This window comes from Esox lucius, chromosome 7, assembly GCF_011004845.1.
Source record: "Esox lucius isolate fEsoLuc1 chromosome 7, fEsoLuc1.pri, whole genome shotgun sequence".
Lineage (NCBI taxonomy): Eukaryota > Metazoa > Chordata > Actinopteri > Esociformes > Esocidae > Esox > Esox lucius.
This window is the reverse complement of record NC_047575.1, coordinates 44,929,215-44,944,860: the sequence shown is the minus strand read 5'-3', so window position 1 is coordinate 44,944,860 and position 15,646 is coordinate 44,929,215. Positions and strand designations below refer to the sequence as shown.

General features: G+C 44.6%; 1 protein-coding gene across 4 annotated transcripts; it reads right to left on the bottom strand.

Moving 5' to 3' along the window:
* Positions 1–232: 232 nt before the first annotated feature.
* Positions 233–15,025, bottom strand: rbm27 (RNA binding motif protein 27). 4 transcript variants are annotated; one of them, XM_010871101.5, is made up of 21 exons: positions 14,804–15,025; positions 13,103–13,221; positions 12,849–12,976; positions 12,662–12,744; positions 9,505–9,710; positions 9,086–9,376; positions 7,995–8,228; positions 7,558–7,722; positions 6,523–6,669; positions 6,046–6,190; positions 5,213–5,396; positions 4,511–4,744; positions 4,264–4,383; positions 4,019–4,147; positions 3,844–3,918; positions 3,527–3,697; positions 3,268–3,366; positions 2,099–2,314; positions 1,616–1,699; positions 1,378–1,497; positions 233–1,241 (listed from the first exon to the last, which is right to left on the bottom strand). In XM_010871101.5, the coding sequence occupies exons 1-21, from the start codon at positions 14,860–14,862 to the stop codon at positions 1,152–1,154; spliced, it is 3,099 nt and encodes a 1,032-aa protein (XP_010869403.2). In that variant the 5' UTR covers positions 14,863–15,025; the 3' UTR covers positions 233–1,151. The 4 variants fall into 4 exon arrangements, with proteins under 4 accessions (XP_010869403.2, XP_010869402.2, XP_019903588.2 ...); XM_010871100.5 differs by having other exon boundaries at positions 3,268–3,372; positions 14,804–15,024; XM_020048029.3 differs by having other exon boundaries at positions 3,268–3,372; positions 3,844–3,915; positions 14,804–15,024.
* Positions 15,026–15,646: the final 621 nt, after the last annotated feature.

The window sequence follows — 15,646 nt, the reverse complement described above, 5'->3', positions numbered from 1 at the left end:
CGTAAAATAAGATCAGAAGGTGTTTGTGGAGAACCGCTGAAGCGGTTAAAAATGACTAGGTATTTGATAGAGCTCTGAAAACCATGCACTTTCCTCAAAGGCAAAACCTGGCAGAGATGAGCTTGTAAGAATGTGTTTTGTTAAGTGATGCCAAAAGGGTTGGTTTAACACAATCCTACCTTAAACAGGCAGAGATATTAAGTACTCTTGCTTGAAAATAATATGGGACCTCTCTTCCAACATTCATTCCAATGACTAAAAATGAAAGAAAAAAAAGTATCAACAAAGTAGTTCCTATTGCAAACATTTACAAAATGTACAAAAGAAAATCACAAATCTCATAAAAACTCAGCCTTCTGCTGATTATGTAAGGCGAAATTATATATAAAATCAAATTTTCAGTATACATTCAAACACCATTGTCTAAGGATTTCCAACACATTTAACAACAGATGACTAGATCCACATCCAAAGATGGCTTTGGTCTTGGATGACTTGGGAAAAAAGAGAGAACTGTTGTTACCATTTCAAAGTGCGTAACATTCGCCTTGGTGTTCATATGTACATAAAGTGGCACTATACAATTACTCAACAAAATACTCAGGGAAATATCCAAGACTGAATCGAATTCACAAGGGCTTTTCAACAGGGGCTGCTGATGCCTTCTGTAAACAGTGATATCTGCTGTAGACCAAGACGACAAGATCTAAGACAGCAAGGCCATCCCTGGACTAAGGACCTTGATCCTCAAAATTATAGACAACATTCGCTAAAAGAGGGAAAGGAGGAAACCATAGCTTAAATATGTATAAAAATACCTATTGACAGTAGCCACAAATGTTGTGCATTACTGATTATTATCTGGTAACCACATCGAAACATACATACATCTATTTATAACGGTTTAGATTTTTTATCTCAGCAAAAGTGAGATTTGAATAATTATTCAGATGTTTGAAGAGATACAAAACAGTCTGCCCTCTCAAGCCTTACATGCCTCATTAAGTATAGGAGTTCTCTTATATCAATGTCCTTAATCCTTCAGTCTCAAAATACTGGAAACTGGTCTAAAAAAAACTAAAGGGATTTAGAATCGACTCAAATTCATTTTCTCGAAAAATAAAAATCCATCGCACGGAAAGGTGTGACGTTCATCGCCTCCATGAGCGACTCTCGTACTCATCATCCTCATCGTCGTCTTCCTCCTCTTCTTCCATAAGTAGGTAGGGGCTGACTTCTTCCTGGAGGAGAGAAATGAATAACATTCATCAGCGTATGAAGTCGATCGTGTGATGATTTATTAACATGACATGGTGGTAAAAGGCAATGAGGTCAAAATGGGGAAGGAATGGGTCTCACCCATGTATAGCCACATACCGCATTTACGTCTTCCTTCGATTCCTCCTCCTCAGGTTCTGTAGACACAGACGGCGTCTTCGGCTTGTACCATGAAATTTGTAGGACACGACCTTTGAACTTTGCTCCTTGGTTCGCAGCCTATAAATGCAAAAATTATCACAGGGGTGAAAAGCAATTAAACCTTTCGTTGTTACAGTACAGTTGCCTCACATGTTTCCGAGTGTGTGCGCGAGAGTGAAAGATTGATAAGACATACATTCTCCGCTTCACTCCGGCTTTTGAATGTCATGACAACGCTGGTAGCATCTTGGTCACGGAGCTCTTCTATTTCACCAAATTTCTGCGACAAAGAAGACAACATGAAACACCATGAGGACCAGATGGCAGCCACACAGATCTGGCGGGAGCCGTGTTTAATACAGTGTCCTAAAAAAAGGACTGTGATCTGACTAAGCCAAAACCTAGAGAACCTCAATGACGGAGCAACACTATGTCATGAATTAATAACCTAAAAGGATGAGAGGTCGAACTGTTGCCCCCCCCTCTCTAATGTTGCTGCCCACCTTTAGCTGCAACTATTGCAAACAATGACCCACTCCCCCACGCAGGGCTTCCTTAAGAACGCACTGGGTTTTAAGAGGTGGACATTAACCCTGTCAAACCTCCCGGGCTGTCTCCATCCTTTCCCGACGGAGACGTGTGATGGAGACGCGCGTGTCCTCCGTCTGGACATCCTTACCACAAAGTGAGGCAGCAGCTCCCCCTTCTCCTCCTGCGTGACTCCCAGGATGGCGATGGCCCGTGGCCTGTGGTCCACCACCATGTGGTTGACTCCTCCTCTTCCTCCGCGGAGCCCGCGGCCCCGGCCCCTTCCTCGCCCTCGGCCCCGGCCCCTCGCGCCCGCCGGATCCTCCGCTTTCCCTCGGCCGGTCGGTATCAGACCCAACCGCGAGGCCTGGAGGAACACAGCCAACAAGAGACGGTCAGGGTCGACGGCTGTCGTTAATAACACAAGAGGCCACCTGGTAACACTAGGAGACACCAGATGTGGAAGCCAGACAGCCGCCGCGCCGTCCCGACCCGAACAGCTTCCCACTGCAAGGAGGCGGCGACGGGTCCACCCGAGAGGTCCTCACCAGACAGTGGCAAGCAGCAGCGTCAGTATCCAGGAAGAACATGTAGTCCTACCTAGAACAAGGGTCCCCACGGGCCAGGGATTCATCTTTCATGAGTCCATGGGAACACGGACCAGGAGGCTTGGTTGTGGTGCGCCAACACCCTCTCTCTCCCCTCCCCCCCACGCCCACTAATTGTCAACCCTCTATTTTCCTACACGGAACTCGAGCTCAAACTTTAATGGCATCAGATGCATCAACGCGGGACCTGTGTTTCGGTACGATTCGTTAGCGGGGGTCCTTTGGGCTTGGTAAGTGCCTGCAGTTAATGTGCAGAAAGGGGGTGAAGCTATGCATATTTCACAGCGGCTAATTTAAGCACACGGGGCTGTAAAAGTCATGCAGAGGGGTGTTGTTAACAAAAACGCATTCCTTGTTTAGAGCCTGATCCTCCGACACAGAGGACAACAGTCAGTGACTGGCAGTAGACAGAGCAGCTGCAGGGCAAAGCACCATCTCACATCCAAGGCCCTACTTCAGACCAGTCCTCTGGTTAAACCTTTCACCAATGGTCCAAGTGTCACCACCTGTCCAGTCTGCCACTCATTTACCCAGAGGCCCCATTTTGCCCCATTAATTTAAGATAAAAAAACATTTTTAAAAGATACTAGTAAAATGTATGTTACTTTTGAAAAACAACCAACTAACGTATCACCTCAGGACCCTTTTGGTAAACTGGCCCCCGTGTCTTCAGTGGTGAAGAGGGGACTTGGGAGATGCCCGGTCTACCCACCTCAACCTGCAGCTGGCCCAGTTTCCTCTTCAGGTCGGTGGTGTCCTCTCCAGAGCTCATCTTCTTGTGGAAATCGAGCTCCGCGTCCAGAAGCTCCTTCTGTGCCTTAGGGAGAGGAGAGCACATCAGACAGAGTGCCATTTAAATTATTTTAGGGCTTCCACAATGCATGCACTTGCATTGACTCAGCAAACCCTCTAAAGGCGGAGACAGCTCGGTTAAGTAACACTGCCCCAGGAGATTTGGCAGGCAGACTCACGTCTATCTTGGTCTTGGACTGAGCCGTGTTGGCTGTGGAGTGGGAGGTTGGGTTCATCTCGTTCTTGAGCTGGGAGATCTTGCCTCTTAGATCATTCAGAGTCTTCATAATGTTGGCCCTCTCCTCTGGCTTCAACGTTGCCCTGTTCTTTTCAAGTCTATTGATCAGAGCCTACAGGGAGGAAGCACATGGGAGGGAGGGAGGGGTTCATCTCAGCCAGACATGCAGGATATCCAGGACAACACAACCTGGTGTATTTGGTTTAGAAGGTGACATTTAAAAGGGATCACGGCATGCAGATCAACTGTGAGTCCTACCTTGTGACACTCAATCTGCTTCTCCAGCATCTCCTGCTTCTTCTTCATCATGTCCTGTTGCAACTTAAAGGTCTCCTGAAACAAGAGCAACTGATTACTGTTTGACCCGTGGATCAGAAGCTTGCCAAACGCATACGAGACCCAGGAATAATTTCGGACAGCAAAAACAACTCACCTGCTTTTTCTTCAAGACCTCCTGAGCCTCGATGGCTTTGGCGGTCCTCCCGAGTGACTTGGACACCGCCTTGAGAACTGTGGTGGCGTAGGACCCCTTCTGAAGAGCCCCGGAGGTAGAGAGGAGTGACTAGGATAGGAGGAGGCAGACCGTTAAGATTACTGTCAATCCAACGCCATCGTACAACAAGCTGCAGGCCGGCACCGAGGCAGACCCCCAGCGCGGCGGAGGAGCCGGTGTCTTACCCCTGCCGGGTCCGCACTGGGGTGCTGGGCTTCCCCTTTGACCCCGGCCACAGCACCGACACCCAGCCGATGCTTGGGCGCGGTCTTATTATTCAGCACGTAGGCACCGGGACTGTGCTGCTGTAAACGGAGAGTCAAGAAGGACAAACGCTGTTAACCTGGAACTCAGGACCTAAAAAGCCTCAGAAACCCTGGAGGAGGGTCCGGTGAGCGAACGACCATGTTGGGCGTATCCTGGCGTGTTCACCTTGTGGACGTTGGGGTGCGGCTGGCCCATGACAGAGCACTGCCCGGGTCCGTCCCCCGGGTTGGGAACCGCGCTCTGCGCTTGCGGCGGCGGCGGGACGGTGGCCTCACGGTGCCAGTACACACGGATGAAGCGGTTGTTGAGCACGGCCTCTGTGCTGGAGATGGCCCTCCGCGCCTCCTCGTTGGCCGTGTACTGGATCAGAGCAGCCTCCGGGTCGCCCCCAAACACCACCTGTCATGAGGCGGGGCAGGAGGGGACTGGTCAGGGGTGGCTCGGGAAGGGGCGAGGAAGCCAAGAAGATCTGTGTTTTTCCGATTCCCATTCTGGGGTTAACAGCATTTAGATGCCGCCCTAGGAAACCTTTCTCTGGATGATGGCGCGTCTCTGTTCTCTGACTTGAGCCATACTGTCTCACCGGATTACACCAATTATTGTCACAGTGAGGGGTGACAGCTATTTGACTTAGAACATTTTGGTTTTTAATATACAATAATATTTTGAAGTGTTTCAACATGGGAGGTTGCTAGCAGTCTGGTCAAGCATGCATCAATGCAACACTGGCCTACAACAATGTAGTTTACAACATCCAACTAGGGTCCGTGGCTGGCCAACCCTTGTGGTGGTTAACATCTTTAATCGGCAGGTGTGCATTTTGAGCCAGAGAATGTGCAACAGCCAAAATTATTGAACGGATCCTACCTGAATATTGACGATGGTACCAAACTTGCTAAAGTGCTCGTTCAATTTGGTGATGTTGTTGAGATCCCGCGGGATTTTGCGAACTTCAAGTTTAGTGTTAACATAGTGGTTCTTCTTGGGGAAACCCCCATGTTGAAGCTTGTTGCCAGGAAAGGTGGCCTGGTTGTTGGCCTGGTAGTTTGGTCTGAAAGACAATGAGACGCGAGTGTCAGCCTTGACATCCTGGAATCCAGGGCACAGTGTAAGGTTAAAACATGGAGGGACAGACCATTTTCAGAGCACAGACACAGACACAGACACAGACACACACACACACACACACACAGACACACACACACAGACACAGACACACACACACAGACACACACACACAGACACACAGACACACACGTGTGCTTAATCAAACAGTCACAACACTGATAACATGGATATGACCAGAACAACCTGAGCACCTCACACACTCTCCCAACCTCTTTGCCCTTTCATACTTCGTTAATCACGATTTTAATTGTCATTTATAAAAGGGATTTCCTCTGACAGTTCAGAGTACACAGGCTAACAGGTGTTTGAGCTAAATTGGCAGTCAACCACCTCTAAGAGTGCAGTTTATTCAGTCCATCCTTCCACAACTAGACCCAGATGGTGAGATTTTGTGTAATAAAAGCCTGTATTGCAACAATGGCAGAGGAAACTTTCCCCCAACTGTTCTAATCTGGTTTAGAGGCGGGAGAGGCACTGTTCTAATCTGGTTTAGAGGCACTGTTCTAATCTGGTTTAGAGGCGGGAGAGGCACTGTGCAGATCTGCAGTGGGCCTGGCCGTCTGTGATCTTACTTGTCCATCCAAGGTTTTTTGGGTGGTGGTCCCTCTGTGGCCCCCAGGGGCCTCTTTCTGATCTCCTGCTCGGCGGTGCTGTAGCGAGACACAGCGCCGGGGACACTGGCGACTGCCGGCTCCGTCTGGATCACTATGTTAGCCGCTGGGACGGGGAAAAAGATGCGGTCAGTCGTGAGGTCAGGACTAGAGCCTGGAACCTCGGGGACATTGAGGATAAGTGGACTGATCATGACTCTGCAGGGCTTATTTTCTGACATCCTTGTCTTTCTCCAAACAAGAGTTCTTACGATCATGTTGTCTATTAATTTTAAAAAAACGTATGAAAATCAAGCACTCACTGGATGAGAGCATCTGCTAAATTACATAAAAATCCTCCAAGTGAATTACTTAACGCTAGCACAAATCGTTCATCTGAGGATGCCTTAATCAAAACATCCACGTGAAAATGGGACAGAACAGACCCACATGTGGTACCTCTGAACCCCTGGCCCTCCCCAGAGGTGAGCCCGATCAGGTTGGGCCTCTGGGTTTGGATGCGGGGGATGAACTGTCGGTACTGGGGCCGGCCGGGTGCAGTGATGCCCGGAGACTCAGGGTTGTAGCCCTCTGGGTCGTAATTATCTGTCAATTACAAGGGACAGGAAACACACATTAGAATATGTATCTAATAAACAACAGCTATTCTAACAGTGTGTGTTTGTCGGTAGGTAAGGTTAATCTAAGCATGGATATAGTTTAGGTCTCTATTATACGGTCGGCTTTTGCAAAGTAATACGCAATGTCTTACGGTTATAATGCATGCACTCAACTAAAGCATCCAGAAACCCAGAGCAAATCCAAAGAGACCATTTTACACTGCATTTTATAGCATTTACTCTGGTAGAGTTCCCACATATCGAACGCTCACATCAACAGTGGACATTGCTCCTAAACAGTGCTCCCCTCTGGTCAAAATGACTTACTGCACCCTAAAAAGAAACAAGACTAGATGAGGCAGACCAGGCTGCAACACACACACCACCACTCAAAAAGAATATGTTTTGCAACACGTCAATCAGGTTAAACCACGCAACCATAAACCCTTTCAAACAACAGATTGGCTGGATCCTTCCCCATTTACAGTCAAAATAAACAAAAACAATTTGGTTCAACTGGAGTGAAGAGTTAGAAGTCTATGACACAATATACACTATAATAAACTGTACCGGTTTAAGAAATAAAAAAGGAGGATTTGAGAATGGCAACACAGCGCAGCTCAGAGCAGAAGACCAGCCCTCACTCATAATACATCGGCCATATACCACAAACCCCTGAGGAGTCTCCGTGCCATTTTAAAACTGGCAACCAACGCAATCAGTACCCGTGGTGACCGGTCTCATACACACTGTCTTCGAGCCAATCAGCATATACGGTTTCAAACCAACCGGACTTCAAATAGACAGAATATGAGAGCTATGCTTATTAAAGAACAACGCTGCAAAGCTAATTGAGAAAGGCATAGCTGCTTACATTCTGACTGGGAATATTGGGGGTGAAGAGAGACAGAAGAGGAGGAGGGAGGAGGTGGTGGTTGTGGAGGAGGAGGTCCCACTCCAGGCGGTCCCAGAGAGTTGGCGGAACTGGTCCCTGAGTGGTTGGGAGTTTCTATCCCAGTTGTTGGTATTAATGGGGACCCTATGGGAGATACAATTCCAAACTGAACCCAGCTAATACTAATACCAAAACACTGGGCATTTACTTCCACTTGGTACAGACATGCAGACAAGTAGAAGGTAAGAAGTGAAGTTCAGAACAAAACGACAACCACAGCCATGAAGTGAACGTTTACGACACACAACAAACGGTCCTCACGGCGTGGAACAGATAGGCCGGGCACAAACGGAAAGCTCTTTATACTCAATGACGTCAGCCTCAACGGACAAACATCGGAGGGGGTCATTCCTCACCTTGGGGTGGCGGCATGGGGAAAATACCCGGCGGGGGCGGCTGGCCATGGGGGGGCATGGGCATTCGGATGGAGGGGGGCGGCTCGGTCATGGGTGGCATGGTCATCCGGGCCGGGGGCGGCATTCCCGGCGGGGGAAACGGTATCATGGCGGGCAGTGTGACGTCGTCCACGATCAGAGGGTCATTGCCGTGGTCAAAGGGACAGAGGTCGCCGCGTACGCAGAAACCTTTCTCTGCGAAAGACACACAACCCACACATCATCACACATTACATTGTTGTAGGACGACGCATTACAAGAAATTGTTTCCGCAAGAAATGTAAACTAAAAGGATGTTCAAGGCTGGCTGAAGTAAAAAAAGAAATGTAAACTAAAGGATGTTCAAGGCTGGCTGAAGTAAAAAAAAGAAATGTAAACTAAAGGATGTTCAAGGCTGGCTGAAGTAAAAAAAAGAAATGTAAACTAAAGGATGTTCAAGGCTGGTTGAAGTAAAAAAAGAAATGTAAACTAAAGGATGTTCAAGGCTGGCTGAAGTAAAAAAAGAAATGTCTGTTGTGTTGTAGGATAAATATAAACAGAATCCCATTGGAGAAGCAGATTTACTCCTGATCTTCACCCTGAGGGGAAGAAGGTTCAACCTGGGTCATTAGTGGTGCTTTAAACCAGCAAAACACCCCAAGGAGGAGTGGATTACTACACAACAAACAGCACTATATCCATCAATAAAGTGACTTGTTTTTGACAGGAAACTTTTGGTAATCATGTGAGCTGAACAGGCAAACAACATACGAATCCTAAAGAACAAGACAATCAAAAGGCTTCAACAGACAACACAATTTTACATGTACATTACATTTAAACTTATTTAGGATGTTTTTGAGTCTTACACATTTCATTCAACGAGAAAGTAACAGATGTTTAGCTACCCAACAGGTCGCACTTGCAAAAAATAACCTATTCCCAATGACTTACCTGACAAAACTAGGACCCTGATATTGTTGCCAGATTCAGTGCAAATCCACAAAACCTCTGGAACACCTCAGTTAATAAGATGCAACCTCGGACCGGATACCGTTTCAGCAGGTCCTTACCGTCGTAGTCGCGGCAGCGGTGCTTGACTGAAGCCGTCTTGTTGTACGTCTTGCCCTCCCTGTGGTTGGAGTAGTAGTTGGACCAGCTCTCTGTAGTGCTGTCGGGTAGGTGAGCGGGTGTTACCGCGGTAACAGAGCTAGGGACGGCTTGGCTCCCGGAGGAGGGGAACGGGGGCTGCTGGGGGGTGGGTAGTAGCGGCGGGGGGTGCTGCTGGGCGGCGCCCAGGGACCCAGAGGAGGGGTTGAGACTCTCCGGCTCTTTCCGCTCCACTTCAAACTTTGACCTGTAGTCTGTAAAACACACACAAACACAAAATGGCGGAGCTTGAACCCCAAAAAGGTTGCAGAACGACAGTGAACCTCAACGGCCTCGACGAAACAGCCTCCTATCCGGAGACACGGGTGCACGCGGCCCTCACCTCTCCCCCGGGCGTGCTCCTTGTCCCTGCTCTGGTCCCGGCTACCGCTCCGACTCCTGCTCCGGCTGTAGCTGCCGCGGCCACGGGAGCCGCCTCTGCGCCGGTCGTGTCGCTCCCGGTGGGAGTCGGTGCCGTGGTTGCCGTGGTTGCCGTGGCGGTCGGCGTCTCGCCGTTTGCGGTCGTCCCGCCTGCGGTCCTCGCGGCCCCTGTGGGGTGAGGCGGTCAAGTCACGTTACCGTGGCGTTACTATGACAACACCGTTAAAAACAGGACTCTAATTATTATTGTTTTTATCTACATAATTTAATACACTTTCCTAAAGTTAAAGGACGTTAACGTTTTCCGGTTGATTCATGTTTCATTTGAAATCGAGATCGTGTCAGTTTTCACACTCGAGAGTTAATACTTGGGGGGAGGAACCTTTGGCAGCCATTACAGCTGTTAATCATTTAAAATAATTTTCTTCATTAAGGCCAAATTCTAAAAAGCAAACAAGGTTTTTCACACTGCTTTGTCTTCAGTGTTTGTGCTTTACAATGTGCATCAGATTTTGTTCGGGCGTTGATTTCAGTCGTCCTGGTTGAGTTAAAGGAAGTTATAAGCCATTTAAGGATGTAGAACCATAAATTGAATAATTTATCATTGGGGCTAAAAAGTTGTGTATTGTCCACATAGCAGTAAATATTTATGAAGTGCTTTCTAATAACGCTGCCAAGGAGTAAAGTGAACCTTGTGGAACGTCAAATGTGATATCCATTTTAATGAACAGTTTACAAATGCAAACAATATTAGAATTTATCACATCCGATTCATCTGAAAGCAGATTGATTGTGAAGCAAAATTCCTTTGTGCCACAGATGATATAACATTTGGAACCAGTGAAGAAACATAAACCAAAGCATAGATTGCTGTGAAATCAAATCTATACCCTGCTGCAGGGCAGGGAAAGCAACATCGCATTTTGTAATAATATGTGTGAATTATCCTTTAAAATTGTGATATCACACTATATATACAAATATAAAATCATCTATGCCTGAAGTATGCTCCAAACTCATCACAGGTAAATCGGGAGAACAGCTGTCCATCATTGTCAAAAAAATTGTTTAAGACTAGTAAATTGTTTAGGAATTATTGAACAGCAATATACAAGAACAAATATTTGACTGTCAAGCCAACTTAAGTCAAGACCATAGATTGGATCGCTTAGGAAAACTTGACACCTATTAGAAAGCCATGGTGTCTTTGGCATTTTAGGAAAAAAGCGATTTGAGGGCTAGGTTTTCAAAAGATTTTCCTGACAAACTCCCGGTCTCCGCCGATAACAAAGATAATTACTACATGACGCTACCACAAGAATATACTAAAATACAGAAGGTTTCCCTCAATGTTGTGAGTAGTTCGTAATATCACACAATTCATAAACGTCTTTGCCATATTGTTCTGTAAACTTCTTGCAGACAGAAAAGCGGGTTGGGACTAGATCTGGTTTTACAGTCTTCCTTCTTTCCAAACTATGGTGCCAGCCAGCAGGGTTGCAGCAGCTGCATGTAATGACGATCCTCCAATTTGATGCAGCGGTCCAAGACGCCCTTTTGTAGCACCAAGTGGACCACCACAGTCCAGGTTCAAGCCTTGACTGGGCCGCCAGCCACCAGGCGTCTTACAGCATCGTGGACTATGCAAATTCGCCTGGGTTGACCGAGGACCCAAAGGGATTGTCAGCAGGGTATTCCTGGTTTCATCACACTACAAAGTACTAAATAAAGGGTCTAAATAGTTGTGCTCAGGAGATATTTCTGATTTCTTTTCTCTCTCAATAACTCGCCACAAATTCCGAAAAATTTGTTTTTGCTTTGTCATTATGGGAACTTGTGTGTAGACTGATGGCAAAAAAGTTAGCAATTACAAATTCAAAAAATAAGAAAACCTCTGAGAAAGCAAAGAGGGGCAGAATACCACTGTAGCTAAACTACACACGTGGCTGCAGTGGCTGAGACGAGGTTCGAAAACTTGCTATTCATTCCTGATTCCCACCGAAATTTACTGAGCAATTATAAAAATCAATAGAAAAGGCTATAAATCTGTATTGGCTAAGAAAGGTGTGTGAAAACTCTGGCGTGTGAAAACATACGCAATCAATACCTGATCAACTTCTTAGTAACTACAATACGGTTGTATAATTGTTCTTGCTTTACTTAAATTAGATCTGTAAGAAAAAAGGTTATTGAGTTTTAAGGCAGCGAAATAAAGAGCACGAGGAATGTCGAGGCTCGACAATAACGATGGTCAGATGGCCCCGGGCCAGTAAAAAGTCAAGTTGGGACCAATAAGACTATCAAGACATTGTCCCAATTGGGCCACTTAAAAAAATAATTGTGATTGACAAAATAATAAATCGTTTCATAATCTGGCACACGCACAAATAACTACCTTGTCGGCCAAGCTGTTGGCCAGTCAAGCATTGAGCAGTGATGTAACACCCACTTGTCTGGTATTGTTTTTCAATAAAAAAAAAAAATACTCAAGTCACTCAAGTGAAGAAGGCACAAATATTTTTTACCTTTTTTTTTTTTACTTGGATGGAACTCAGACGTACTGTGTCGTCTGTCGTTCCTGGCTAGAGCGGACAAACGCGGGTGTTTTTACAAAGGCACTGACAACTTTTGCAAACAGTCTCTGACCAGCCATGCCAATAGCAAACAGCACCTGGTCTGCATGACAGCCAAGCGGGTGGCTGACAATTCATCTTCAGGGCCCTTCACTGTACTGGGCAGGAATTTAAATGCAGATGCCCTTTGGGTGACTGCACAACTTATAATAACCACCTACCTAGTAATGGACCAGCATTTCACCTTGTCAAATGTTTTGTTGACTGTTATCTTTTAATACATTTTTATAATTAGAAATTTGATGAAAAATATATATATTTTTCTTTCATATATGCAGAATGCATTTAATAAAGGATTAAACATGTTAAGTAACAAAAGTATTTGATTATATGTTGTAACACTGATTAATTACAACTTTTGGAAAGAGGGAGAGTAATAATGTTTTGGGGCCAGTAGGTATCAAACCCACAGGCCCCACGGCAAAATAAAATTACGTTGAGCCCTGAATGTGTAGAATAATTTGGTTGTGTAGGTATCAACCTTACCTTGATTCGTTAAAGTCGGGGCGGTTTCTTAGTGGACTTCTCCTTCTCCTGATATCTCCCCTATCCTCTTCTATATTTTCAGCCTTAAAAAAGCAACAATAGTTATTTAGCTACATCACAATTATAAACGTGACAATATTTATATATAATATATATAGACTACAAGTAACCCAACAAATGGTTTTACCTCCAAAACCTCCAGTTTTAGCACAGCTGGTTTGGGCTCCTCTTTGGGAACTTCCTTACCAGGTGGATTCCCCAAGTAGTTTTTGGTTGTCAAACATTCAAAGAGCTTATCAACAAAACCGGTGGTTTCTGCAAGTGGGCAAGCATCAAGGCATTATATTTTTATAAACATTTCTCATACCATCAAGTCCATTTTTACATAATTCAAAGTCAGTGAGGAGAAAAACAAAACATCTGAGGGGTTATGCAACCCACCTTTTTGTAAGAAGACATCCAGTTGATCAGCACAGAGTGCTTTCAGCTCTTTCTCAGGTTTGTCTTTCTTTACCAAAGCCACAACATAGTTGGCCAAAGCTGAGGGGTCAGCATCGCATCTACAAAAGCAAACAAACAATCTAATACTCTGAACAGGTTGCGCACTAGACAAATATTTAAGAATTAATAATAAGACATTTATTTTTAAGACAGCCACAATAGGAGTAACCTGGAAAAGTGGATTACTACCTTCTCCTATAAAGTTTTTTGAAATTCCACTGTGGATGTATTAAACTGTACAACTGCAATGACAGCATACTAATACACATATACAAGGGTTATCAGCTTACACTGTGAAATTGGCTTCTTAGTTCTTTCCATGGGTCTAGCCACAATAAGGATTTGTACCCATAATGAGTATGACATATTCATATTGGACGGTGCAGCCTATGCTATAGATTGAGCACATTGTGACAACTATTTAAAGACCTATAATAAGAGCGTAAACACTAAAGTGTGTGTAAACTCTTCACGGTTCTGTGTCACAAAGCGGACATCCCCCTTCATGGGAGCACAATCTGTAGCTGACACTTCTCATTGTGGCAAGCAATTATGAGCGCCAGGATGCTAATATTTTAATAAACTCTTCACAGTTGTATTCTGTGCGTGTCACCAAGTAAGTTGATACCCCCTTTAATGTGTACACCACTGTCTGCAAGTCCAATACAATGTTCAATACTCAGTGTATATTAGTATGCTGTCAATGCAATTTTGTGAAGTAATACATGGAGTTGCAGTTAGTTAAACAATTTGAATGTATAATTGCTCAACAACATTACAACAACTAGCATAAATAAATACATTTGTAATGTTTAGATGTTTTTGTCCATTTTGTGTTACTTTACACGAGCGGCTTGTATTTTGAAGGCGAAACAAGGAGAAGGTAGGAATACACCATTATGGCTTACTCCTATTTTGGTTAGCTTCTTATACGTGAGAGGTATGGACAGAATATTGAGGCAGCAGGTTAGACACAAATTTCGTGCAACGACCAATAACAACACACACGAAACGTCTACTGTATTAATATCAACTTGTATGGCAAGCTTCCAAACCGCCTTGTGAGTTTGTGGGCTAAAAGCTAGTCGTCACTGCTATCACTTAAGTCTAGGGTACAGCAGTTAGCTAAGCTACCTTAGCTACTGACACTGGATTTATATTTATAAGTAGCTATGACAGCATGAGTCCAACAGCTTGTTAAATTCTCAAGAAGTTATACATACATGACACACTTACTGAGCAGCCATTAGTCAAATCAACAATCCACAATGATTGGTACGATGTTGTTATTTGAGTTAACTAAACAAGATAACGACGTTAGCTTTCTAGATTGTACGAACTAGCCAAGTCAACTAGCTTACGTGGGTTAAGGAAGCTAGCTTTCCAGCTGACCAGCTAACTGGCATTGTGGCAGCGACAACACAAATCACACACCTATAAATGTTCTAATCGGATTAGTCTAGCTACCATTTGCTCCACAAATCCGATGTGCATAATGTGCAACATACTATAATATACCAAACAAACGCTGCATTTTATTTTTATTGCCACATAACAAGCTAGCGGTGGCGTAGCTAGCGAGTGCGCTAACTCGTGCAAGCTACAGTAGTTAGCGAAATGTCATTTCAATTCATCACTTACATTGGCTCCAGTAGTTTTGCCAGCCACGACTTTAAAGCTTCCACATTTTCTATGATCATCGTGAAAACAACCAAATAATACTGATTACAAGTTCAAGTTGCGTTATGATATTGCTACTTTCATCGTCTATAAATGTATATAAGCTAGCTAGGCCTCCACTAGTCACTTCACTTGCAGGTCGGACGAATTGCTTTACGTTCAAACACAGACATGGCAACATAACTGGCAATGTCGTTAGCCAATGAGATGGCCACACTGGGCCACGCGGTGAATGAGGACGTAGCAGTTCTAAGAAACAGGCATGAACTGACTTTAGCGGGCCAAGCCTAATATAGACTTTGAGAACCATCACTATTGCGCTCCTGTAGGATTTCTCTCTAGTTTTAGAAATAGATTTATGAAATTAATGTATTCTAAAATGTATTTTATAAATATTATTTTGACAAACCTGAGCCAGATTCAGCTGGCCGAAACCTTATGGCCAAATAATATCAACGGAGCCTTTCCAATTATATATACATACACAATATTGTGTTAAAAATGTTTAAAGCACTTTATCTTATTTGTTCGAGAAACAAACGCACTATATAAATCTGAAGTGAACACAAAGAAAGATCAATACAAATAAAGTAACAACAAGTTACTCTACAAGTAAACCTTTGTGTAGCCTTTTGACACAAAACTAAACCAATTGCTTTGATAGAGTGATATGTATATTTTTTGAAATTGTCCTATAAATTCTTCCAAAGTTCTTACACCGTTTTTGAGGTCAGGTCTCTGTCAGTGTCCAGTCTGCATTCAAAGTAGGTCTGCATTTCTTTGCAGAGTTTTGGTTTCATTATT